The 26,524-nt window shown below is 41.1% G+C and overlaps 2 protein-coding genes and 1 long non-coding RNA gene across 5 annotated transcripts; 2 read left to right on the top strand and 1 right to left on the bottom strand.

Moving 5' to 3' along the window:
* The first annotated feature begins 184 nt into the window (after positions 1–184).
* On the top strand, positions 185–6,342 carry piga (phosphatidylinositol glycan anchor biosynthesis, class A). The gene is made up of 6 exons (XM_066705829.1): positions 185–303; positions 821–1,587; positions 1,893–2,025; positions 2,631–2,763; positions 3,500–3,706; positions 4,148–6,342. Exons 2-6 carry the CDS (start codon positions 870–872, stop codon positions 4,382–4,384), a joined length of 1,428 nt encoding a protein of 475 aa, XP_066561926.1. The 5' UTR covers positions 185–303; positions 821–869; the 3' UTR covers positions 4,385–6,342.
* Positions 4,269–7,641, bottom strand: LOC136750777 (uncharacterized). The gene is made up of 3 exons (XR_010816959.1): positions 7,550–7,641; positions 6,521–6,658; positions 4,269–4,359 (listed from the first exon to the last, which is right to left on the bottom strand). It is a non-coding gene; the product is annotated as an uncharacterized LOC136750777 (long non-coding RNA).
* LOC136750776 (ankyrin repeat and SOCS box protein 11) lies at positions 7,076–20,249 on the top strand. 3 transcript variants are annotated; one of them, XM_066705830.1, is made up of 8 exons: positions 7,076–7,619; positions 15,330–15,409; positions 15,671–15,778; positions 16,436–16,586; positions 18,129–18,263; positions 18,677–18,868; positions 19,210–19,330; positions 19,611–20,249. In XM_066705830.1, exons 1-8 carry the CDS (start codon positions 7,397–7,399, stop codon positions 19,627–19,629), a joined length of 1,029 nt encoding a protein of 342 aa, XP_066561927.1. In that variant the 5' UTR covers positions 7,076–7,396; the 3' UTR covers positions 19,630–20,249. The 3 variants fall into 3 exon arrangements, with proteins under 3 accessions (XP_066561927.1, XP_066561928.1, XP_066561930.1); XM_066705831.1 differs by lacking the exon at positions 7,076–7,619 and adding an exon at positions 10,047–10,185; XM_066705833.1 differs by lacking the exon at positions 7,076–7,619 and adding an exon at positions 13,986–14,369.
* Positions 20,250–26,524: the final 6,275 nt, after the last annotated feature.

Below are 26,524 nucleotides of genomic sequence, written 5' to 3'. Positions count from 1 at the left end.
TTAAAGGAGTGTATAGTAATAATACATTTGCCATGACATTATTTGTGTTATAAACATATGCATTCACCGATCTCCATGTATTATTTCCACATAAACATGAACTTGCTTCGTGAAATTTAACAAGCCGATTCTCTCAACTCCCGACATGCCCCGCGGCGCAGTGACCCAGCGGAAGTGATTCGGATGAACCCCACAGCGCAGACGCGGAAGTGGCCAGTGCAGACTGAGATGTTTGAAAACAAAATTATACCTTTTTGTGTTGGACACTAAATACCGTCTATGAAACTCGCCCTGGAACAAAAGGTACTGTCGATGGTGTCTGTTATTAAAGAAAAAACAAACGTTTTACTTAATTTACTTAGACATACATTACAGCCGGCAACATCGCTTGCAATATTTTGGCCGCAGCCTTATGCAGTCATCACAGTGTTAGTGCATCAGCTTAATGCCGGAGACAGATCTGAGGGTGACGGCGCTTTATGTGATCCACTTGACAGTTACAGCTGAAGTACATTGATTATGTCTGGCTGTGAATGACTGCAGAATGTGTTGAACTATATTTACGGTGATTGTATGAGAAGGAGAGTTAACACTCAGTTCAAAGTAAATGGCATCCTATACATACACAGATTTTGTGATGTTTTTGGTCAGGTGCCACTCTGAATTAAGTCCAAAACAGTCACTGAACATGTGTGTTTAGGCTCAATGCTTGTGTTGCTGTACAAAAGAGGCACTACTGCATGTGTGGGTGGGTGGGTGGGTGAGGGGGGATAGGTAGCATTGCACAGTGAGAGAATAACAATATACGCTTCCATTACAGGGGCATGTTGAGGAATACTTGAATCTGGTGCTCCATAGAAACTGGAAGCATGGTCCAGAGACGAAGAGGGAGTCTGAAGGACACCCTGTCCACCAGGCACCCGCGTGGCACCCCTCTCAGTCTCCGAGGCGGCGCCCCACACAAGCACAACATCTGCATGGTGTCTGATTTCTTCTACCCCAACATGGGCGGCGTGGAGAGCCACATCTACCAGCTGTCCCAATGCTTGATTGAAAAGGGACACAAGGTCATCGTTGTGACCCATGCCTACGGAAACCGGAAAGGTGTCCGATACCTCACCAATGGACTCAAGGTGTACTACTTACCCCTGCAGGTGATGTACAACCAGTCCACGGCCACCACGTGTTTCCACAGTCTACCTCTGCTCAGGTGCATCTACATACACGAGAGGATCACCGTCGTCCACTCGCACAGCTCCTTCTCCGCCATGGCCCACGACTCCCTGTTCCACGCCAAGACCATGGGCCTGAACACGGTGTTCACAGACCACTCCCTCTTCGGCTTCGCGGACGTGAGCTCGGTGCTGACCAACAAGCTGCTCACCGTGACGCTTTGCGACACCAACCACATCATCTGTGTGTCGTTCACCAGCAAGGAGAACACCGTGCTGAGAGCCGCACTGGACCCCGAGATCGTGTCCGTCATCCCCAATGCTGTGGACCCCACCGACTTCACCCCGGACCCGTCCCAGAGAGACGACAACAAGATAACCATCGTGGTCGTGAGTCGCCTTGTTTATCGAAAGGGTAAGGGAGGAAAACAGCATAATGACAGATCATTGTCACACAGAGAGGCGTCACAATCTGAACTCCCCAGCGATGTGGTTGAAGCGACAATTTGGGAACATTCAAAAACAGACTGGATAGGATCCTTGATCACTTAGTTATTAATGGACACCAAACGAACACGATGGGTCGAATGGCCTCCTCTCGACTGGACACTGTCTTATGTTCTTATAATGCGGTTTTCAATTGAATGTCAGAATGAGGTTTGAATGAGACTTTCAACATGTTTTTTGTGACATGTTACACTTTTTCCTTCTCTTCGTTAGGCATCGACCTGCTGGGGGGTATAATTCCGGAACTCTGCCTCAAACATCCTGATTTGCATTTCCTGATTGGTGGAGAGGGACCCAAGCGAATAGTCTTGGAAGAAGTGAGGGAAAAGTACCAGCTTCACGACAGGTGCTGTGGGATTTCTGCGTTGTTTTGCAGTGATGAGATATTTGTTGTATCACGGAAAGTATAAATAATGTTTAAGAATGTTTTTTCTGATGAATACTACAATGGAAAGGGATGGGAAAGTCACATTGTGAATACAAAAGTTCACAATACTACGTTTGTAACTATTTTCCATGACCTAGACATGACTGCGGACATGATAAATATGATGAATTAAGCTTTGGAAACAAGTAGCTTACAGACAAAAGTTGATATTTTTTTGCTGCTTTATTTTTGTTTAGTTATTTGTGACTTCAGTTATTTACAGATTATTGCTGCTTGCTTTTAAATTAACTGTCACAGCAGAATGAAATGGGATTTTCTGTACGTGCTATTAAATGCCTCTATCTGCCTGCAGTGATTGCCATAATTGTTATTACTCGATTTCTTAGCAGCCACCCTTATCCAGGGTGACTAGTTACAAGACATCACATTATTTTTTACATTTAAGCTTTTGCAGATACATATATGAATGTCAGTGAAACTGCACATGGCTAACTGCACACTGTACACCAGCCTCTCAGAAAAGATCTCTCAATGTCTGTGTACTTTTTTTTCTTCTTATTCAGGGTTCGCCTTTTAGGAGCCTTGGAACACAAAGATGTTAGAAATGTTCTGGTTCAGGGTCATATCTTCCTCAACACATCCCTGACAGAAGCTTTCTGCATGGCTATTGTGGAGGGGGCCAGCTGTGGACTGCAGGTAATAATTCCTATTTGTAACACTTTAATGCATTGATCCAGTGTGTGAATCAGCTGTGAACAACCCCCTTACTTGAAAGCCAGAGTCATGATCACTGTATAGGCATCTTCATATCCATCACTAAATGTCTGATAAAGGAATGCTGCTTTTGACCAATTAACTAACAGATTCAATTCAGTAACCGAGGACAAGTGTGAAACAAAAGCCATAATGTAACTGCTGGATAAATTAATCTGCATATTATTAAACAATACATACATACATTGTTAGGCTATGTATCTATAAAGGTTATTGGTTGAATTTGGACTTGGTTTAATTGCATTGAAATAATGCAGAAGTATTATAATTTAACTAACTCTTAGCTTTGTACTCAGGGTGGCTTACATGGAATAGGACCATGGCTGTTTAGTACTGGGTATGATTTATAAAATGTGTTTTAAGAGCATTTCCTGTAGTTGATGCCATATTTGTGTATATTATGCTTGAATGGTCACCTCCAAGGTGTCATGTATTTCCAGTATGGTGTGTCAGGGTGACAGACAGTACTATTTCAGAGGTAAAGCCAATGAATTTGAACAGGCTTTAATTATAACCTATGGATAAATATCACAGGCGAATACATAAATAAACACATACATCTGAGATTGAATCTTTGTGTTTATGACCTATTGGAAGGTCTTATCATTTTAAACTGTAACATCAAACCACTTCGTCTTTCTCTGTATGCCCTTCCAAGGTTGTCAGCACAAGAGTGGGCGGCATCCCGGAGGTGCTGCCCGAGGACCTGATCACGCTGTGTGAGCCCACGGTGAAGTCGCTCTGTGAAGGGCTGGAGACGGTCATCGCCAGGCAGAGGGCGGGGAGCGTGCCACCGCCAGCCGAGATCCACGATAGAGTGCGGACTCTCTACACCTGGAGGAACGTTGCAGAGAGGACTGAAAAGGCACGGTCACTGCCAGAGAGTTGGGCAGACTATTTATTTTGTGTCAGTTGTGCTTCTGGGCTTAAAAGCTGGTGTTTTCATTAGAAGATGCATAAGACAGTGCTGTTCTTCATCGGGATGATTATGAGAGGGGAATAAATAACAAATACAGATCCATGTGTCTCTCTCAGCCTGCTGTGCATGATGGGAGAACTATATCCTCTGGGGAATTACTGGAATTAGTTGCACATTCACCTTTAAGTGCTCAAAGGTGTAAATTACAAATTCAGTTTATTTTCCGGTCTCTATACTGAGTGCTGCTGTTTCTCTTGTTGGGTAAACAATCCCATTTCCTGTTCGTAATCTTGATATGACCTATTAAAATTATTTTTCCCTTTTTTATTTGAAGACTTCTTGTCTGCAAGGATCAGTATTTAAAATCGCAATCTCTCAATGTTGCAGGTGTATGACCGAGTGGCCAAAGACGTGGTGCTGCCCATGGACAAGCGGCTGCAGAGACTGATGGCGCACTGTGGGCCTGTGTGTGGCTCGATTTTTGCCTTTGTTGCCGTGCTGGACTTCCTGCTCCTGCTATTTTTAAGATGGCTCGTCCCTGACTCTGTTATTGACATCGCCGTTGATGGCTGCGGCCCTCGTGGAGTCTGGAGGACAACCTGCAGCCAAGAGAGACGAGAATGAAGTGTCACCCAGCTGCGGAAACAAAGCACTCGGTCTGATTTCAGTCTGACGAACAAATATTCCTCTGATGCATAACTCATATGAAATGTCCTCGGCATCATTAACCATTTCACCGGACAGCCCCCCCCGCCTCCGCTCTTCCCTGCTAATTTTGCTCAGGTAATTCCAACGTGCTTTTAAAACATAAACGTGATGTTATTCTATTCTTAACCTTAACTAAGGGCTTATAACAGCTGCCTGTTTTCCGTAGCCTGTATTCCGGTCCCCGAATGAGGATTCAATATTGTGTCGTGAATTGTTTTGTTAAGATTGCATCATTTTATTTTCCTATTCTCCTTTATCAACAAATCTCCCAACATTCTCAGTCATTACAAGAAAGAACAGTAAGTAAATCATGTATTTAAAAAAGAAAAGGATTTAATCTTCGAATTTAATAGATGTATATAGATACTCATAAAGAGTAATCCTTTTATTAATGCCAAAATAGTTTTCTGTTCTTCAGGAACATGACATAAAGCTATAAAGTATTGTATTCAAACAAATGTTGCAATATAAGAAATGGGTTAGCCATGCACAGATTACACAATTTTCACGAGATCAAGCAAAGCTACGAAGTTTAAACTACAACATATATTTGTAAAAAAATGTCTATTGTATTTTAAAAAACTCTGCTTAACTCTAAATATATCCATCCATGCTTTATTCCATGCTTTTACTTCCTATTGTGTTTACATCGGCCCTGTTCCAAACTATGAAAAGCTTGTTTTGTTGACAAGAACGTGTATTATTTGAAGAACGTGGAACTCTGTACCCTTTATTTTATTCAGCTTTATTCTACTTCAGTTGCAAAGATTTTAAATATGTTTGTAACACATCCTGAGGTGTAGGTGCTGCCCGAAGATGCATCAACACTGCAAAACCCATAAAAAGGTCCTTCTGGTCAGAACAAGTTGACACGCTACAGCAGGGAGACGGACCAGGGATTTGAGATTGTGTTGGTGTGTTTCTGTTCTTGCTGCATACATTTTTGGAAACCTCATCTGTTTTTTTTAAATTTTATAATAGTAATTATTATTATTACTTTAATGTTTTCACATTTGAATTGCAAATTGTCACTGAAATTGCATAGTCATTAGGCACACCAAATAATGACAGATAAAGTGGAATATAATTTTCCTAGCCAATCTAGTTCTTCTAAACAATAATGCTCCAGAGACTGTTCCTTTCTGATCAATGGTAGCACTTTGCTTATGTGCACACTTGAGTTATGTTTCACTTTTTTATTTTACCATTTTATAGAACTATCACTTTATTATACTAAAGACATCTGTTGAGGGTGGTGCTTCATGTTGCACTGTGAGCGCCATGATATCTTCAATCGTATTTAAAAACCATGTAATTGTAATAATGACACGTCTATATATATATATTGTATTTATTGGAGGAGTAGAGTTCTTCATACAGAAGAAGAAAATGCTAGTAATCTCCCAACAGCTGGCCAGATTTTCTGCTTTAGCTGAGGTATTTGTTAATGTTTTCCCGTTAAACATTCAGACTTAGACATGCATATCAAAACTTACTCTATATAATTTCCTTTGATCAGTGTATCAGAGACTTATGGTGTTTAGAATAAATCTGTCCAGTAGTCTTTCCTCCAGACATCATCTTTAGTGTAACAGTGTTGCATTAATAAAATGTTATTCATGAAATTGTTTAAAAAATAAAATAAAGGTAAATATTTAATTTCCAATTTTTGTTCTTAAAATATTTATTTGCTTTTTCACGTATTTGTGTCCTTGATGGTAGTTTAGAAATGGTTATACAAGAAAGGAAATATTTAAATTGGAAATAGCTGGAGTTTAACCTCTGTATGTTATACCAGCTTTATGGATACTGAAACACATTGCATTTTTGATTGGCTGACACAGTGCTGTGAATACATGTTGTGAATCACTTGATGCCCTTCTATTTCTGACTAATCACTTCTTGCCATAATAATGACAGATGGGTAATTAAAATAACTAGGTGGTATCAACTCGGATCACTTGTCATATTCATAGATATAAATGGAACCACACACAACGATGTAAATTCTTAAAACACATCCGACCGACACACCCAAACACACACACTTACATTGCCTTGTCAGAAAAGGATGAATATCAGAGCATGTCCTGTTCGAGATGTTGTTCCCATGCTGATTCTGTTGTTCTCTCCCAAACTATCAGTGTTGTTGCACAATATCTCAGACGCCAGAGCAGGGACTTGTCTCGGCTGATTTATGTAAAAATATAGACACAGTAGACACAACACATGATTAATTCAAAATCAATAAAAGGGCGATGACTAAAATAATTTGATGTCACAGCAGAAAACTGCTTTGTTATTCTGCAGTTTCCCATCAAACGAGACCTTCAAATAAATAATAAGATAAAATATTTGATTTTGAAACACAGGATGGTTCACAGGGGTTGTGCTGGGATTTATCTTCAAGGCACTGGATTGAGTATAAAGCTTTAACGTATCCATAATGAAAAAAACAAAAATCAGATGAGATCAACTCATCACATGAATATAAATGAATTATTTTTACACACAAAAACAAACATGCATCCTTGTTATACCAAGATACTAACCCATCTGGCATAATCTGTCATTTGGATCGAATGTTCCCCAATCTGCCAAGCACATGCCTTCACAATCTTTCCTACAGTGCAGTCTGGAACGTGAAGCATGTCTGTTACAGTTCATTTATAAAAACAGATATTCCACTGGACATTCTTTCGAGTACAGACGGCTATTTTTAACCTCTGATCTCTTCCGTCTAAAATCTTAAAATACCCAACCGTGAGCTTTTAATGCCTGCTACCTCCCTACCCACAATGCACGACCGCAAAGGAAACTTTGTAATACATAAAAAAAAATGTATGAACTAATTATATTTTTAGTAACTGAGAGATGCACCAACTGTAGCAGGATTTAAAATAGAAGTCATATGATGCCAAGAATAGAATGGCAAAACATAGCAGACCCAGCATACTATCAGCACCAAACAAAATGGAAGACCATTCTATACTTGCTGCTTTCAATAATATTTATGTTACAATTTTTGCTCTGTTTTGCTTCAAGCTCTTGATCAAGATAAGTCTTGCCTTGTTAACTCACTTCTACATCGTCCAAGGAAACCGGAAGGAGGCTGCCAGGATTGCAGAAGAGATCTATGGAATAACACCAGGTACAAAAGGCTCCGAGCTAAATAGCCCTAGAGGCACGATACGAATCTAACCCTTCTTTCACAGTCTTGCCACAGTCTAGCGTAAGACATGTCATTGTGTCAGCAGGCTCGTGTGTTTGAATGTGTTAACCTGAGACAGAATCATTTGTCTTTTATACAGGAGGGTACGAGACATACTGCTGTCTTAACAGATAAGGGAAACTTGGAATATGTATTTGGTTGCAGCTTTTGAAAACCTCTTTCTTTATATTCTTCTCAAACTCTTACAAAAAGAATAGTTGGTAAATAGCCCGTCATTTGTTATGTTGCTTCATTTTCATAGATTCGATCTGAGTCTGTAAGATATTTTATCTGTTATAAGGTTTGTCAATCAGTGTAAACGCCTGCATGTGCTCAGTGTCGGTTACTCCTCAGTTTGGTTTTCTACCTCTCTCTCTCTCTCTCTCTCTCTCTCTCTCTCTCTCTCTCTCTCTCTCTCTCTCTCTCTCTCTCTCTCTCTCTCTCTCTCTCTCTGTCTGTCTATCTATACTTTATTTTATTTCTAAAACCTATTAAACATTTGAATTTCTGAGATTTTGGAATCAATAAAAATATAATTAGCTCAATACACTTACAGTTTAGCCCTTAGTTAAATCTGGAAGCTCAGTTTGTTTAGTTAGTTAATTTGTGAACCAGAGAGAAGTGTTCGGATGGTTTACAAATTTGTAATCTTTACATGAACCTGTAAGTAATTGTAACATTAATGGCTCCTCATATGTTAATTCTAACAGCCAATATAGGGAAATTAAAAAATCGTGTTTGTAACAGATTCCACCTTAAGTGTTAAATAATAATTTGATTCATATTATTTTCTAAGGAACCTGTTGTTTAAAATTAATTCAACTATTAAAACAGAGATCTATCAATATAGATTTTTAAATGTTTTCAAATCTTTTCTCAGTGTAAAGAAAGTCAGAAAGTGAACACCTTTTACTCTATGTCATGAACTTGCTGAACCAACCTTGTTTTCTAACATTGTCTGCTAAGTCATGCATGTTTTATTAATTGTACTTCATATTTTTTTCCTGTCTTCTGACTGCTCTTAAAAATGTATGTTTTTATTTAAAATATCATGTTTTTGTAACACTCTCTTGTTGGAAGTTTGAAATTCTACCTATGCTTCACATTTGGCTGAGAATTACTTATGAATAATTTCCACCCATTTCGTAAACTACGAGCACGTCAAATGTTGAACTAAAATGGAGAACAATGACTCATCTTTACTTGGGATCAATTCAATATAATGTGGGGAAGCTCTCAGAAGTCACGATCAAAGGGGAAATTATACATTTATGACCAATATAATGTCAGTTCCCAATTATATTGTCACCCTTCTGTATATATATATATACAGAACCCAACATAATGTGTCTCAGTAAGGTGTTGGGCACCACAAGCCCCAGAACAGCTTCAATGCTCTAGGCAAACCATGCCAGGAAAATGCCCCCCACAGCACAACAGAGCCTCTGGACACCCTCACTGTAGGGGTGCAGCAGTCAGGCCTGTCCCGTTCTCTATGTGTTGCCACACATGTACTTGCCCACTTGTCCAGAACATGGTGAAGGATGACTCATCTGACCAGATCACTTTTTTCCACATCTCTGTAGACCAGTGCCTATGGCTTTTGCCCCACTGCACTCTCAGATGTGTCTTTGTAATGAGGGGCTTATGCACTGCCATCCAAAATTGAGGTCAACTGGCCCTGCTCAGCATTTTTATACATGCCACAGAGAATGATAGGATGTTAATTGCTTAATTATGTAGTCATGAAGTACACCTGTTTGGACGCATCTGCATTCGTTATGATCCTCCACTCATTTATTCAGGTTTTTCCTTTCATTTGTCACCCGTCTGTATATATATTATTATTTTCCAGTGGTACATAATTTAAATGGATACATTCTATACAGAGTAGTTTAGCCAAAAGGCTTACAACCTTTTCAATCATGGTGGCTTAACCTTCGTCCATACAATATAATACAGTTCTGCAAGATACAGTAGCTGCAATGGTCTTGTTGAGCCATAATGCTCCTTTAAGACAGAATTAGGATGTTATACTGCCCCTCTTTAGTGCTCATGTTTTTCCTAGTTCAGATACCTGGAATGGGTTGCAAATTGTCTTTTAATTTGCATTTGTTTACCTTATTTATATATATATATATATTGCTATTTACATAACCAACAGTGTATGTTGCCCCATGATGTAACGTGTAACATGCCTTAATGTGCCAGGTCTTGAATGCTGCACAGCTTCTTAAATCATCTGCGGCAAACGTGTGAAACTAATTTCAGCCCGGTCTTCTTTTACACAACACAGAGACACGTGGTGTTTGTGCTGCTGTGTGTGGTAAACAGCTGCCAGATATAATACATCTGAACTGGAAAGCATGCAGCATGTCGACAAAGCTGACTTTACACTTAGAAGGTTTTGTGCAGAAGAGAACAGATATATCAGGAATATCTGCCTTGTCCTGGGACTCTAGATATGACTTGTACGGGAACTATATCTGTCATACTTTTCAAGGGGGTAAGTTGAGATTTTATAACTATTCTAGACAAAAACAAGTTAATTGTCTTTCATTTATCACCTGCTGTTAGATAAAAACACTTACACAATAAAATATAAATACATACAGTATTTTATTGTTTAGTTTAGCCTAGGAAGTCTGTCTTTTAAGTAATAATGGCAGCATTTTGTGCTCTCACAATCTTCTGTTCACATTTTCAGTTCACTTTAGCCCAGTTGGTTTAGTTTGAAATACATATTTTAATTTTAACTGAAACAGAATTGAGGTCTTTGCATTTGTTTAATAGCTAATAGAACAGGGACGGACTAGGCTCAGCAGGCAGGTCAGAGTTAGACCCAGACAGTTAGTCAATACTCCTCTATGTCCTCCTGTCCTCAGTCATGTGACGGTTGCACTTTGGTGAGATTACTTTGTTCATTTGGAATTCATATCACAAATGTAAAGACAAATAATCAAGTATGATTTTTCTTCTCATTTTATATACAGAATTCTTTTATGCTCTTCATACCATGTTACGTAAAAAAAACAAAAAACATTTATACACATTTTCATCAGTTGAAATATTTCACATTTTAAAATACAACATATATATATACGTTCAATGGGTTTCCTTCATTGGTTTATACAGCCTAGTCCTCCTTTTGTTATCTCCTCAGATGATCAGTTATCTCCTTCCATTCTGCTTGAAAATGTGCCTTCTTCCGAAGTGTCCACACCTGCAAAACTCCTTTAATCCTAGGATTCCTCTAACAATTGGCTCCCAGTTTCTGCTGTCCCCAGAGCTGTCCCACCACACACCAGCAGTGTGAACAGCATTTTTAACTCATTCATGGATGAATGTTTGTACAAATCATGCACCTTTTCAAAGCGTATTCTAGCAGGTTGGGGGGCTTGACACAAAAAGAGCTTGTAAGTTGGTGGGGTCTGGTCTTGAAACACACACTAGGGAGGCAGGCAAAGGGTACAAAACAGGCTCACTGTTTTATTGCTTCCCTCAATGACAGGCACAGTGTCAAAACAAACAAAACAAAATCTAGCTCTGTTTGAGCCCTAACTTAAACAGTCCCTAACTAACCCTGACCCTGGCCTTGCCTCTCACACTGCCACATATCCTCCCCCTCAAGAGTGAAGCCAGGGGCGCACATGAAGATGGCCATACCAAGGCCAAGCCCCCCTCCAAAAGACACAAGGGGCGGGCGCGTGGGCCGAAGAGCTAGATGGGGTCTCCAGCTGTTGGGTCATCCTCACGGTGGATGTTCTATTCCCCATGTCCTGTCCTTCTCCGTTTGTCACCCATCTGATTCTCGGGGTGTACTGGCATGTTCGTGGTTTCACTGAAGGTGGCTCCCCCTCACCGTCAAGTCTAGGGTAAGGACCTGTTGCTGCCCGGTCCCTCCAGGAACCAAGCTTGTCTGGCGGAGACCTCTCTGCTGCCACAGCATCACTTGGCTCCCCCCCAGTCTCTGGTCCGGCCTGGAGACACAGCGGGTCCTGGGCACTCTGAGGTGTCTCCATCTCCTTTGCTCCGGCCAGGAACTCTGGTTGTCCCGGAGACCTGATGGAGGAAGCACAGGAGTTTCACCCTCTGGTTGCTGTGACTCCTCTGTCTTCCGGGATCCCGACTGCGTTAACTGCAGCGTCTGTGGCTGCTGTATCTGTTGCGGCTGCTCTGGCTGCTCCGGTTTCTCTCCAGATTCAGGGCCTGGTATAATCTTCCCCTCTAATTCAGTGCAGGGGAAAACAGGCGATGCCTTCTCCTGGGTTATAGGCACCTCCTGTTCTGGTGTGGCCTCTGAGGAGACAGATGGCGACTCCCTCCTGAAGTCATCTTCTCCTGGTAGCTCCTTAGTGCTCAGGGGCAGACTCTTTTCTGCCAGACACGGTGGTGGATACTCTTCCACCATGTATGGTGGCGGACACTCACCCTTGGAGTGGGATGAGGAGGGCAGCACCTCTTCCTCATCTTCAGGACTCTTGGGTTCCTCCCTCCGGGGCTCTGAACACTTGGGCTCCTCCCTCTCAGACACTGGACACTCAGGCTTCACCCTCTGTGGTTCCGGCGGCAGGAACACCTCGACCCGCTGTGGCTCTGGGTCTTGGCATGGCCAGAGGCTCTCTTGCTCTAGCCACAGCAGGTCCTCTTCTTCCTCTCTCCCTGGCAGGTCTTCCTCTTGTATCAGCCATGGTGGAAGAAGCAGTTTCTCATCTTCTCCAGGTGTCTTTTGCTAAGGCACAAGTTCCTCCCATAGCTCTGTGAGGGAGGGAAACTCCACCTCATCCTCAGGCTCAGGGAAGGCATATAACTCTACCCCTCTCTCTGGGGTGGAGAGGGAGAGAAGCTCGACCTCCTCCTCTATAATGGCAAGGGAGGACAACTCAACCTCTTCCTCCAGCTCAGGCACAGACGGAGGCTTCTCCTCTTCCTCCTCAGGCTCCAGACAGTATTCTACTGTTAAGGCTCTTCCCCCTTCCCAGTATTCCTCTCCATCAGGCAAAACATGTCCAACCTGGAAACACCACTCTTCACCTGCAAGGCACAATGGACAAACCTTGCAATCCATGGTTGGGGAAGACTGCAGTTGAAGAGGCACTTCCTCTTCTTCTTCAGGCTGGAAGCAGGCACCGGCGAGAGCTTTGCCTCCTCTGGCTGCGTGGCCTTGTCCTTCTGCTGCTGCTGGTTCCGTTTCTCCATGAAATCCAGCAACTCCTGCACAGCTGTCTTAATGTCAGACTGACCTCCTTGGATAACCTCCAGCTTGTCAGGAACAGACAGGTAGAGAAACTCCAACAATAAGGAGCAAGTGGTGAGTTGCAGGTATTTGAGGTCAACAGCCACAGTGGAGAGCTGGGATTAAACATCCAGTCAGGACCGATCTCCACTTTGTTTTCCACCGCCGCCATTTTGTTTGCCTGCCTTTGTTGTTTGGCTTTTCTGCCCATTTTTTGTTTTTTTTCAAAAACAACCTTGCGTGTGTCTCTTTTCTTGACTCAGACTGCACAGCCTATGCCTGCATTCTTCACCAATTGTAGCAGGTTGGGAGGCCTGTCACAAAAAGGGCTTGTATGTAGGCGGAGTCTGGTCTTGAAACCCACACTAGGGAGGCAGGCAGAGGGCACAAAACAGGCTCGCTGTTGTATTGCTTCCCTCAATGACAGGCACAGTGTCAAAACAAACAAAACAAAACCTAGCTCTGTTTGAGTCCTAACTAAACTAAACCTAACTAAGTCAGTGAATCCGTCAACTTTCAACTTTGCCCTTCTTTCTCCTGCTCTCTCACTCTCTCGCTCTCTCTCTATTTAGTATAATGCCCTTTGCAGTGTAGCCACAGAGTGCTTTACAGATTGAAAATAAACTGACTAATAAAACCAAAATCTGCTAGCTGTGGTCTTCTCTCTAGTGGGGGAAGAGGAGCGGAGAGGGGGTACAGCGAGTCTTCTGGTGGTCTGGAGGAAATGTAAGAAGAGATGTGATCCTGCAGGTAGCTAGGTGCAGTCTATTCGAGACACCAATAGGTAAGAACCAAAGAACCAAAGTGGATGTGAGCTGAGAAAGTGGCGAAGCATGTGTGAATTGAAGCAGAGACACACCAGATGAGCAGACGAGTCTTGCATGATGTCATGACTGTCATGTTCTTGAATCAACATAAAACTTGGTACTTCAGTTTCCAACTGAAAAAATGGAAACATTTGAATGTATATCACGTTTTGTCCTGCGCTGCACATTCCAAATACACTGTCAATCGATATTTCGATGTGTTGATCCCACTTTGTAACATTAAGAGATAGCTACACTGTATGTTCTGACAGATGTGGAAAAGATAATTGCTCTCTGACATTTTAAATCAAACGCGTCTTCTTCACAGATACTGTCTTTCTACCATGTGTGTTTTTCACAGTGACAGGGGGTCAGTGGATAGCTAACCTGTTAATTAAGGGCCAGGTTGCAGACCCAAATCTTCCTCAACTCTATTGTCTTTCAAAGCTGCACAGGAGGAGGAGTTAGTTCTGGGGAGAGGTAAATAAGATAACACCGGCACATTTCAAGCAAAATCCATTGGGTTTCTCTTCAAGATGTTTGGTTTGGAAATGGCTAGTGAGCCAACAGAGATAACTGTGTTCAAGGAACCTTGGATTCGGTTGAGTAAGATACACGGGGAATACATCTGTAACCCTTTAATGGCTGGTAGGTGTTGTATTTTTTAAAACTTGTTCCAGATGTCTGCACTGAAGCCTTTGATACTTTGTGGTTATCATAACTCTTCATAACCTTCTTAAAGACAAAAAGGCCTTGTTGGCTCAAGTCCTTGAAAACTGAGATAGAGGTTTGGCAACAACAAAAAAGTCTTACAAATAGCTGGTGTTTGTCTGGCTCTTAAACCTGGGATAGGATTTGTGTTTTCTAGGCAGTTAGTATTGTTTTTTTTGTTTTTTTGTTTTTTTGAACAGTTTATGAATCTCTGGATGTGTGAATATCAAGGATAGAGGGATATTTGAAACGTGCAGACAGATGTGTCTTTGTAGTAAAATATGAACTCAAGGTTTTTGAAATGCTATAACAAAAATCAGTTTCCAAGACTTTAAGATAGATCCATTTTTTATTATTGCTCTTCTCAATAGACCATGGCCTTCAATTGCTCCTGGTGTCTTAATTAATGACGCACTAATTAATTCCATATCTGAACTATGGTGTTTCTCTCTCTCTAATCTCTGTCTCTTTACAGTTACCAGCCATTACTTACTGATGTGTTGAAATACAAAAATATAAAATTGAATTCTCAGCTCGCCGGCTATCCTGGGAGCTGAAAATGAAACTCAATGCCCTGGCTATTCAATGAGCTGTACTCAGACATGCTCCTTGGATTACCTCAGCAGGGAATTTCAACTAATTACGTCAAAAGCACCGCTCTGTGCCTTACATACTACCAGCATTTATACCAGATATGTAAGAGTCATAACATGTCTCAGAAAATGACAGTTCACTTCAGAAGAAAAAGAATGATGCAATTAAAAACATTGTAATGCAAAAGTGTTCTTATATTTTCAAATTAAAATATATAGATTAAAATACGTCAGTGTAAGAGATGCTTCCCACAGCCATTTCTGTGTCCATTGGCCTGTCCTGAACTGTGTGTTGTCTTCACAGGCTCCTGGGCGGACAGATCCCCTCTTCACGAAGCTGCCTTCCAGGGTCGCCTCCTCTCCCTCAAGACCCTGATCGCACAGGTACAGTAGAAGGATCCTGGCATATAATGTACTAGTGACGTAAACTACAGCAAACTAAACAAGTCAATCATCTCTCCGTGATTAATGAGAGTATCTACTGGTCTGTGTGTTTTATTTTAACAGATGCAAAGAATGCCATTTTTCCTTCAGCAACTAAACTATATGATTAACGCTGAAGAAAACAAATCATAATACAGTTCATTGAATAATGTTGTGATTCAAATGCAATGAATTAACTCTCTCTTTCTTTTCCTTCCCCAGGGTTTTAATGTGAATATTGTTACCATTGACAGGGTGTCTCCGCTCCACGATGCCTGTCTCGGGGGACATGTTGCTTGTGCCAAGGTTTTGCTGGAAAATGGGGCCAATGTAAGCACTTAATGACAGACATTCACATCTATTCAACCAACACGTCTTACTGGTGTTAACCTAAGCCTACCTGCTGAGCACAACACAAAACTAAACTCAGTACCTTATGGTGGGTTTGCATTAGAGAGGAAGATGACAAGGCGTATTCCTATCAGAAAATCTCAGTTTAACCTCACACATTTCATTTCCAGAATTCAATTTACTTTGGACTTTAAGGTGTAGTAGGTCTTGTGTGTCTTACATCACTTTCGATGGATCATTTAGAGATATCTTTAATTCATTTAAAGATACCTGCAAGTCAAATAGAGATATCTGCAAATCATTTAAAGATATCTTATTTAAAAGTACATTTAGAGATACCACTAACTGATTTGCAGATATCTTTAAATGATTTAAAGATATCTGCAAATCATTTAGAAATATCTGCAAATGACTTTCTGTTTATTTAGAGATATCTCTAAATTATATAAATATATCTGTAAATGATTGAGAGATATCTCTAAATATTTGATGATGTATTGAAATGCATTTAAAGATATCTCTAAATGATAATGTGGCTTGCCATAGGTGGCTGGGTGTTCCAACTTATTACTTGGTCCGGTTGAATTTCCGGCAGTGGTTAATGTGGCTTTATCTCTCGACGTCTCTTTTTCTCAGGTGAACTCGGTCACGATCGACGGCATCACTCCTCTGTACAACGCCTGCTGCAGCGGCAGTGCAGCCTGCGTCAACGTGCTTCTGGAGTACGGGCCGAGCCCGCAGGTGGACTGCCAGCTGGCATCGCCAATTCACGAAGCCACAAAACGAGGTGTGGTATGAGACAGTGTCCTATGTCTGAGTGATACGAATGCATGATCCTTTCGGCTGTTTGTCTTATTCTTTCTCCATCTGGAAGGGATATCATAATTTAAAGTAATTATTTCCTGATTATTCCTGGTGGGCAGAAAAAAATGCAACAAATGCTTACATAGACATATATAGACAGATAAATAATGTCTTGGATGTGATAGTGAAGATGCTTTTGCGTTTCTTAAACAAACAGAATTAGCCCAGATAAATTAAATCGAATGATATATGGTACTTGGCAAGGTGGAGATAACATATATCAGTTAGGACATTTAGAATATATATAAAACATTTGCTTTATCATTTTAAAAAACATACAGCACAGGACAGGTCAAATAACAATCACATTTTTAATAATAGATATATTTAATCTACACAAATAAAACTAGATTCCAAAATGTCCAACTTCTTTCACATTAATTTATTGATGCAGAACTTCCCTCTCCATTTCAAGGGAAATCCTTGTGAGAAACTGTATCACAATGCAGTTTAGGAGGAGTAATTATTATCACATTTATATGCAGATGCCCTTATCCATTATTGAATTATGTGTGCTGCCAGGATTGGGTGTCCCAATTTACCACATAAGGAATACTACTGAAAGCTTTTTAATCATCCAGTCGATACATTGTGCTTGTGATGCTCAAAGGTAATCAACCCTGGGGAATAGTTTGTCACTTATTGTTAACCAAGGCTTTGCGGTGACTGTCAGTTTCTCATTAGGGTCAAGCCCTTGTGGAAGAATAATACTGCCACCCCTAGGAAGGATGCTCTTCTTGATTTTGTTCTCTAATGTAGTAGTGGGAAGCATCTCTTATGCATTTAACTGGATTCAGTCATGTTCATTATTCATTGGGTTTAATTCATGAAAGAAAAATGCTGAAAAGTAGAAGGAGGAATACACTACAGATACATTAAATATAGAACAGTCAGTTATATTCCTTAATCAAAGATGTATGAAATGATTAAAGTAAATAAATTAGAGAGACATATCTATTTAGTCATTATGTGTGCTGCCAATTCACAGTAAAGTGCCGCACAGCAGGAACAGCGATCCCCCCGGCTGCACACAACACATCTAATCAGTAAAAGACTCTTTGCATTGCCAGTTCATGAGAGGGAGAGAGAGAGGACATGTCAGAGTACCAAGCTGACACCTCACTGCCAGGCCGGGGACATGAAGTGTTAACAGCACTTCACACAGTTTCTCCTGGACCAGAGGAGATCGTGAGCTTCTCCTAAAACAGATGAAGATCAATGGACACCTGGGGGATCGCCGGAGCGAACGGACGAAATGCAATTCACTGGTCATATCCAACCGACAGTGAATTACAGTAAAATGGAAGAGATTAATGAATTAAATCACACAAAACTATACCAGGTCTTTGTCAATTTCCCTGTTGCAATATGTAAGCCTTTAGAAAATCACCCAGTAGAAACACTTCATTACTATCAATTATTTAAGATGTGTAAATGTATGATATTGGTTTGTTTGCTCTACCAGGCCACAGAGAATGTATGGAGATTTTACTGACAAATGGAGTGAACATTGACCAAGAGCATCCTCAGATGGGGACCCCTCTTTATGTTGCCTGCACGTTTCAGAGGACGGACTGTGTGAGGAAGCTGCTGCAGCTAGGTTGGTGTCTTTCCCTGTTTTAACTTGAAATTAATAAAGTATTATGTAGTATAAAGTATTACTACAGACATTCTATGTGCAAATCAGAAAAGTCTATTCCATGGTATTGGGTTTAAACTGACATGAAATTGGCAGTGATAGAGCTGTAGGGTTGTATTCAATATTGAAAGAAAGAGTTATTGTAGTAAACGTGCATATTATTGTTAGAGACATCTTCAAGATTTGTCAGCTTACATTCATCACTTAAATACATAAATTAAAAGACAGATATGAACATTGTCTGTAAACAGTGAGATATCAGCTTCCGAAGGTTGCAATTCCTGTTTTTGACCTGCTGTTACAATGCATGTTGTTAATACATATGATAAACAAGGCGCAGCAATATAAAGTCACATTTGTTTCACAAAACACAGGAGCGAATGTCCACCAGGGAAGACTCCAAGACACCCCTCTCCACGCGGCTGCCCGGAAATCCAGTGCCAACCTGGTGGAGATGCTGATCGATTACGGAGCAGATGTGAAAAGCAGAAACAGTGAGGGGAAGAGACCAGTGGAGTTGGCGGCACCAAACAGCACCGTGGAGAGAGCGCTGTTACTACGGGAAGGTATTATCTACTTAACAGCATCTATACTTTCTCATCCTGGGGTGGAAAAGCTTTCAGCATACTTTATTCTTGCAAACATCACCTTGCGAACCTCACAGAAGAACATATAAGAACATAAGAAAGTTTACAAAAGAGAGGAGCCCATTCGCCCCATCGTGCTCATTTGGTGTCCATTAATAACTAAGTGATCCTATCCAGTATCCTTGGATCAGGGAATGTATCCTTCTTTGGAGCTGAGAAATATTGTGTAGAAACAGCTGTCGTGATATTCAGTGTGTGTTCTGCTCCCACGTGCTAATCGTGGGCCTGTCTGTCCCTCCTGTTGCTCCTCTGGTCCCCAGGTCCCACCGCCCTGTCTCAGCTGTGCCGTCTCTGTATACGCAAATGCCTGGGGAGATCGCGGCTCCACCGAATGTCCAGCTTAGATCTCCCAGAGCGGCTAAAGGAATTTCTCCTCTACAGGTAACCAACAAGATCACAGCTGTTGTTTATGTGTCAATAATCTGTTTCCCACCGATGGGGTATGGTCCGGTATCACACAAGAGGAGAGCCAAACAGCTGCTTCCCACACTGAATATGTATGAAGCAGGATTTCACAGAAGTGGGGTGTCCAGTTTTATTTGGAAAATAGTTTCAATGTTCCAACAAATAGTCATAGTTCATTCATTGTGTGCACGAGCGGAATACAGGTAGTATGTGTTTTTTATTATGGGTTTAAAATGTTTTTTTCCTTTTTTCCCAGAATATGCCAGTCTTTCTGAGGATGAAAAGATGTCTTCATTATATGCACATAGTTGACTTCTTCCCCGGTTGCACTGAAGCCTGTTCATTATCATACATAAGACAGTAGGGTACAGCTTTTACTTTGATGTTCCTTTTCAGAAAAAATACATTATAGTGATGCATGTTTTTCAGTTTATTCTGCTTTTACTGACATTTCAGCATAAATCAGGTTATTACACAGAACTTGCATGAAGTTAACATTTTATTGGTTAATGTGGTTTCACTCCAGATTCATTTTTAACGTAGCTTCCTAGCATATAGCTTTACAGCTCTGCAGAGTTCATATATGTCTCAAAAACACAAAGTTCACGTCAACAGCATTTGAACTGCACTACACTGCCTAATCCCAGATCACTGTTTCTGAAGAAGACAATTATGGTTAAACAATGTAAATAACTTTGTAAAATGAGCAATTACTGGCTTGTACTTGTACACATCTATGTCTATGTAGTGTTGTAATTGTTGAAGTACAACCAATTGTATTTCTACTCAGTTTAATTTTAGTCACCCTCACTGTACCTTTGTTACCTTTAGATGCTTTTTTGCATAAAATAATATTATTCCAACTTGTGAGAATAAATCTAAGTAATAAACTTTATTTGAATAAAGAAAAATGATCTAAAAGTCTGTTTGTAAAGATAGAAGTGCTGCTGCCTTGAAAAACAGCTTATTTGAATTATACAATGTATGTTTCTTTGTTACAAACATCACACTGCACATTCTTGAACTCTTATGCCCCGTTTCCACTGGCGGACGTGTCCGAGTTTTGTGGACGGTTAACTTGGATACACACATGACTTTCCATGTCCTTTGCTATCATTAAGTATTGAGCAGTACAAGCTCATCAATTGAATCTATTGTTCCACTATTTGGTATATCAATTCCACAAGCAGTGTTGACTAGAACAAGGTTTACATCTCAATCTGAAGCAACAGCCACTTCTGTTGAAGTACATTTTGTATTAATAATCACCAGGGGACGCTGGGACAACACAGTTAATGCTGTACACATTAAAGTATCAAACTAGTTAATTCACTGAACAACACAAAAGACAAATACAACATTGCTGTACATGACCTGTGGTTGTTAATTTGATTTGGTCAGGTTTAGATACCCTTGTGTCGTGATCCTGTGTCTACAATTTAGCAACTTTTCCATTTACGAAAATAAAACTCTAATGGGAACAATCATTTTCAATAACTTAATTCTCAGTCCAAGTTAAAAGGTTAAGATATAATACATCAGTTCCCAACACTGAAATGTTGTAGGCTTTATTGGTACCTGTCATAAGTCAACAACAACACCAACAACAGAAAATCCTGTTGCACATTCCTGGTATTTGAATTAGATTATGTATTTCATAAGCAACTATGCATTTTGGTAAAATTCCCTAGAATCCCATTTATATTCAGTTTATGCTGTTGTGAATTGTTAGTGAATCTCACACTGTTTTCTAAGAGTTATACAACTCCTGCATGACCAGCACCTTGTCTGCGGTTGTCGCAGTCACAGTTGCAGTTTTGTATCACTGCTTGCAGGCTATCATCCCTCGCAGCTGACAATGACATACTTGACCTTAAGGCAAAGACGTTGATGCCAAGTCTAAAATGCCAAGGTTTGATTTCAATCCTGGCACTTGTTTTATATTTTTTTCCTCTGTTTTTCAATCCTAAACCAAACCAATGTGCCTATTTTTGTAATTATTTGTTTTGCTCCTCTATGTTCTGTGATTTGAGTTGATGAAGGAAACTGAGCTTCAGGCTACAGAGCTGCTGAAATGAAGTTTACAGACTTTGGAAAAGCAATGAGAGTAAGATCTTTATCCAGGGAAATCTTCACCATATATTCACATTGCAGGGAATGTGTCTTTATTTGGGCATGCATATGACCAAGACAAAACTAAGTAAACATAAACCAATGTTATTTTGTATAAACTTTGGAAACTTATGATGTGTAATGCAGTCAACGAGACCTAAACGTGTGATATATTGAGATTAAATACTGCACACAGCTAACCTGAGCAAAAACATATCTGTTGGTGCACATGACGATTAACATGGATGGTCAGTGTGTTTCAGTCTATTATCCCATTAGAGCAGGTCATTCCTCACTCAGGGCCAATTTGTGAACTCGAGATTACAGGGCGATAGGAAGACGTTTTTACCTTTCTAGTTGAGGCAGGTCTGTGGTTATGAATTATTAAAATATGTAAAAACTTCAGAAGACTTTACTGGGCAAGGTTTTACAAGTTTCTCTAGATGTGTTTGTAGTAAATTCCAGTGTCTGTTTTGTTCATGTACTTATTTCAGTCAATATTAACTTAATTACAAAGGCCACAGAATGTTAATGGATGCAATAAAAACAAGTAAAAAAGGATAGAGGTGTTAGAGGTGTCCAGAAACTTCAGAGAGGTAGGATAAATCAGGACCTAGAACTGTGTACTGGGTGAATCACATGTGTACTGAGTGTAACAGAGGTGCCAAATTGATATTTTATGAAGGTAGAAATCATTGTACTAAACCAAAAGGCCTTTGACTTGAAGCTCTATCATTTCAACGTTTGCTGATGTTTCTAGTGGATTAGAAACAAAATTATATTTTATATTGAAAGTCTTTGTTCATTTCCCTCAGTGCAGAATAGCAAAGACTGGGAATTACATGACTTTTATCAATGTGGTCCAGCATTAATCTGAACTAAAAAGCTTCACACCTAACCTTGCAAGACATGCTGATACTCACTGCTCTTGTCAGGCAGACTCTGAACTACATTTCTACAACATTTCGACAGAAAAGGCTGTGGAGATTTCAAAAGCTAGACTATCAGAGCAACTTGGTTTTCTCACAAAGCTGTTTTCCCAGTAATTCACAGAGTCGAGATGGGTTTCAGTTTTGACACGTATGGGAGACATGAATATAAAAGTGTCTTGTAAACATAATTTTGATTATACTTTTCAGGCTGATGCATTTCCTTGTCTGAATATCATTCACTGTTTCAAGTTTCTCTTTGTGTACAAACCTTTATGCCATTTAAACACACGCACACATATATACACACACAAGGCTTAACCAACTTTTACAAGGTTCCCCTTTGTTTTGTCAGTCATTACCTTCAAATGCCAGTGTGAATTTAAATTGAAAACATCAGCTCTTTAAATAAGAAAAAAGAAAATAAGAGCATAAGACAGTGTCCAGTCGAGAGGAGCCCATTCGCCCCATCGTGCTCGTTTGGTGTCCATTAATAACTAAGTGATCCAAGGATCCTATCCAGTCTGTTTTTGAATGTTCCCAAATTGTCTCTTCAGCCACATCGCTGGGGAGTTTGTTCAGATTGTGACGCCTCTCTGTGTGAAGAAGTGTCTCCTGTTTTCTGTCTTGAATGCCTTGAAGCCCAATTTCCATTTGTGACCCCGGGCGCGTGTGTCCCTGCTGATCTGGAAAAGCTCCTCTGGTTTGATGTGGTCGATGCCTTTCATGAACATTTGCCACATCTTCTTATTTTTCTAAGATGCTTCCATTTTTGGTCTGTAACACACTACCACTAATCCTCCAGATCTCTTGTTCAAAGGTTTAACCCACAAAGATTCTGTTTCGTTAATGGGATCTAATTTGAGTTCTTCTGCCTCAATGTCATTTCTGACATATAATGCTACCCCACCACCTCTTCAATTTTTCCTGTCCCTCTCTCTACGCCAAGATTGCAACCACGTGTTAAACTTTCTAATCTCTGCCTGTCTCCCTGGCCATGCACGTGGTACCGGAAGTATTTCAGAGAAAACTACCGTTGAGGTTCTGCTCTTTAGTTTCTTTCCTAACTCTTTAAATTTGTCTTGCATAACCTCTGTCCTACCTTTTCCTATGTCATTGGTTCCAATGTGGACCATGACCAGTGGATTGCCCCAGGCTTTGGCCAGTAGCCCGTCTACTAGTTTAGGGAGATCTGCAACCTGAGCACCAGGCAGGCAAGATTAGAGCCCTGCATTTCAGCCCGAGCACGACGGGCCTCGACTTATTTACACCCCTCGGGCCAGGGGGCTTCGGGCTAATTTTCATGTCATAGTTCACACGTGGCCGGGCATCGGGCCTGTTTTAGGCACCTCCTCCTTTTTATATTTTAGACATTAATTAATTAAAATAAACTATGTTTTATAACCCGTCACACTGACACGCATGACACAGTCTGCTCACGCACACACACGCACACACGTTTCCCATGGAGAGCTGCTACTGCGCCTGCGCAGACCGGCTCGCACGGTGTTAGCCGGTGTGTCACCGAAGCGTTTTCCGCAGCTGAAAGCGCGGCTGCGAGGCTCCACAGCGCTTTGGATGCGCAGCGCTGTTTCAGTGCTTTGATACGGAATATCCGCGGCAGTCATGTGTTGAAGTGCCTAATATCGCAGATAGTTTGTGTTGCTAACAAATACTGACTGTACAATGTCGGCACAAGGGAAGACTGAAGCGCGTAGAGAGAGGACGTTTGTCCCGCCCCTCCTCCACTGTGATTGGACGGCTGGGTAAAAAGTGACAGTGACGAGCGCAGCGTTTTACCCGGCGACCAGACAAAAACGCGCAGCTCTGCGTGAAAAAACGCGGCTCCCATTGCAAACCATTGAGAAAACACGCCGACCTCAGGAAAAAGCGCTTTGGTGACACACGGGCTTGGTGTCGCCGCCAGCGGCAGCAGCAGCGCCTTCAGCGCAGCTGGAAGAGTTAGAGAAGAAGCAGGACTGACTGAAACCTCCGCCGTGGACGCTGTGCTTGTTCTCCACGATGCTCTGTAAGACTGATCTTCTGGCTGGTCCGTGTTAAGACTAGGAGACTGTCTTGTTTTTCATTTGATTGGAATTCATTTTCACTAGTCTAACTGTTGGAAACTAGTGGACATAAGAATGACCATGTCCTGTGTGACGCCTTGATTTTTGAGGTCAGACAACCTGCGTGTTTTATTTGATGTGTTTAGATCGTACAGCCCGTTGCGAGCAGCAGAGCAGCCTGGTCAGCTTGTCAAAAATGCCTTTTTACTGTGGTGGTGATAATGAATATTTAAACTAACATTGTGTGATATGCTTGAAGTGTTTTATATCTATGGATTTTATTGTAGGCAAGTCAAGTGTTGATTTGAGACGCTAAATTGATCAAACGTGAACAACTCACTGTCGTCCGCTGGCCGCTTGGTCATCACTTTAAAAAGCAAAAACTTTAATTTAACAAACAAAAAATGCTATAAACATTTTTCTAAATTAATAAAGAAACGAAAAATGCATATAAATACTTTGCCATTAAAAAAAAACTGAACTATTTTAATGGCTGCAACAGTAGTATAGACTGTGTAATGGGGAATAAAAATAAAATTAAAAAAAACACGGGCTCCAGTCGGACTCAGGCCGAGAATTGTTATCAGCTGTCAGGCCAGGGCTGGGCTGGGGCCTGAGCGTCTCGGGCCAGGGCCAGGCTAGGGCCTAGATTTGAGGCCCGTGCAGGGCTTTAGGCAAGATACCATGCGGGTCACCTTATCACTAGTACACACTGTGTGATCTACACCTCTAAGAATCAAGTCTCCTACTATAACTGCCTCCCTGTTCTGGGGGGAGTGGGCACCATGGTGCTCTGGTGCTCAACTGCCCTCCCATCACCCTCTGAGCTGTCACTGTCCAACTCAGTGTCCAGCAGTTGGACCCTGTTGGGCATTTCTAGTTCTTGAAATGTCTCTAGGGGTTGATCGCGCCCTTTTCTGCGGTTACGACCTACTGTAACCCAGCAATTCTCTACGCTGTCCTGCTCTGAGGTCTCCACTCTCCTAGGTTTTGGCGTGCACACCATCTCTCTCATGGGCTGATTGACCAATTCTTCCATATCACTAATACAGTGCCGATCAGCAAGCTGGGCCTCAAGATCATGAACCTTGATCTCTAGGACTTCAACATGCTGACAACGTTCACAAATGAAACCTTCTTGAATGAGTTAATCCAGAAAGGCAATCATTCTGCAAACCTGACACTGTAGTGGCCACATGTTTCTAAAGGTTACAGTTTTATTTTTTTTCGTCTCTTGGTTCCTGTTCCTTAGTCAACTGCTTAACTTTTTGTCACAGAGAAACAGTGCAGTTCTTCCTCAACAGGAGCTTTAAGTAGCTTTTGTCTACCTGCCACCAATTCACACCTAACAGGCTCCACCTGGCTCCTCCTGCAACAGAAATCCTGCTGTCTTCCTGCAAGGAACTTCTTTTAGGATCTAAACACGTCAAACATCTCCTTCAATTACATTTCAGAGCTTCCATGAAAACTGGTCTGGCCTAGGAAAGCCTGTCAATAATCCTGTGAATCAAAGGGAGTGAACATGCCCTATAAATCACTGTCTTAATTCCACTCAGTCACTCGTCACGGTGGAGGTGTTGCCTGCATTCGAGAGTAGCAGGTGGCTGGGTATGAACTGAAAATGAGCTGTCGAATTGGGAATTACAGGGGCTCAAGCAATTAATTTTACATCATTGCAGCTTGCTGTTGTAACTAATCAAACAGGAGATCGATGCTCTTGGACTTGGCACAGGTAAAGAGAACACATCCTGGAAGAATAGGGTGATGGAGAGGAGAAGTGGCCGGCAGATGGAGGTTTACACATTTAACTTAACTTTAAGTTTGTTCTCTGCCAGATTTTTGGGTGGGGTGCAAGGGAAGGAGTTGGGTTTAGCTTTGCAAGATATCTGCTGTGCGATTTATTTTCTAATATATACTGCTGTGATTTACCTTGAAGGAACTCAAAAGTGATCTTCCAAGTGCAATTCTTCACTGAAATGTAATGATGAAAACCTGAAACGTTTCCAATTTTGTCTTTGTTATTTTCAATAGTCCGGCGATAAAGAATGCAAAGTAATACTGAT

This window comes from Amia ocellicauda, chromosome 6, assembly GCF_036373705.1.
Source record: "Amia ocellicauda isolate fAmiCal2 chromosome 6, fAmiCal2.hap1, whole genome shotgun sequence".
NCBI lineage: Eukaryota > Metazoa > Chordata > Actinopteri > Amiiformes > Amiidae > Amia > Amia ocellicauda.
This window is presented reverse-complemented; position numbering and strand designations above follow the sequence as displayed.

Coding starts and splice junctions, on each gene's coding strand:
- piga (XM_066705829.1), top strand. CDS start 870: ATGGTCCAGAGACGAAGAGGGAGTCTGAAGGACACCCTGTCCACCAGG. Junction 2,026..2,630: donor AAGTACCAGCTTCACGACAG/GTGCTGTGGGAT, acceptor CTTCTTATTCAG/GGTTCGCCTTTTAGGAGCCT. Junction 2,764..3,499: donor GGGCCAGCTGTGGACTGCAG/GTAATAATTCCT, acceptor TGCCCTTCCAAG/GTTGTCAGCACAAGAGTGGG.
- LOC136750776 (XM_066705830.1), top strand. CDS start 7,397: ATGGCAAAACATAGCAGACCCAGCATACTATCAGCACCAAACAAAATG. Junction 16,587..18,128: donor TCACGAAGCCACAAAACGAG/GTGTGGTATGAG, acceptor TTGCTCTACCAG/GCCACAGAGAATGTATGGAG. Junction 18,264..18,676: donor GAGGAAGCTGCTGCAGCTAG/GTTGGTGTCTTT, acceptor CACAAAACACAG/GAGCGAATGTCCACCAGGGA.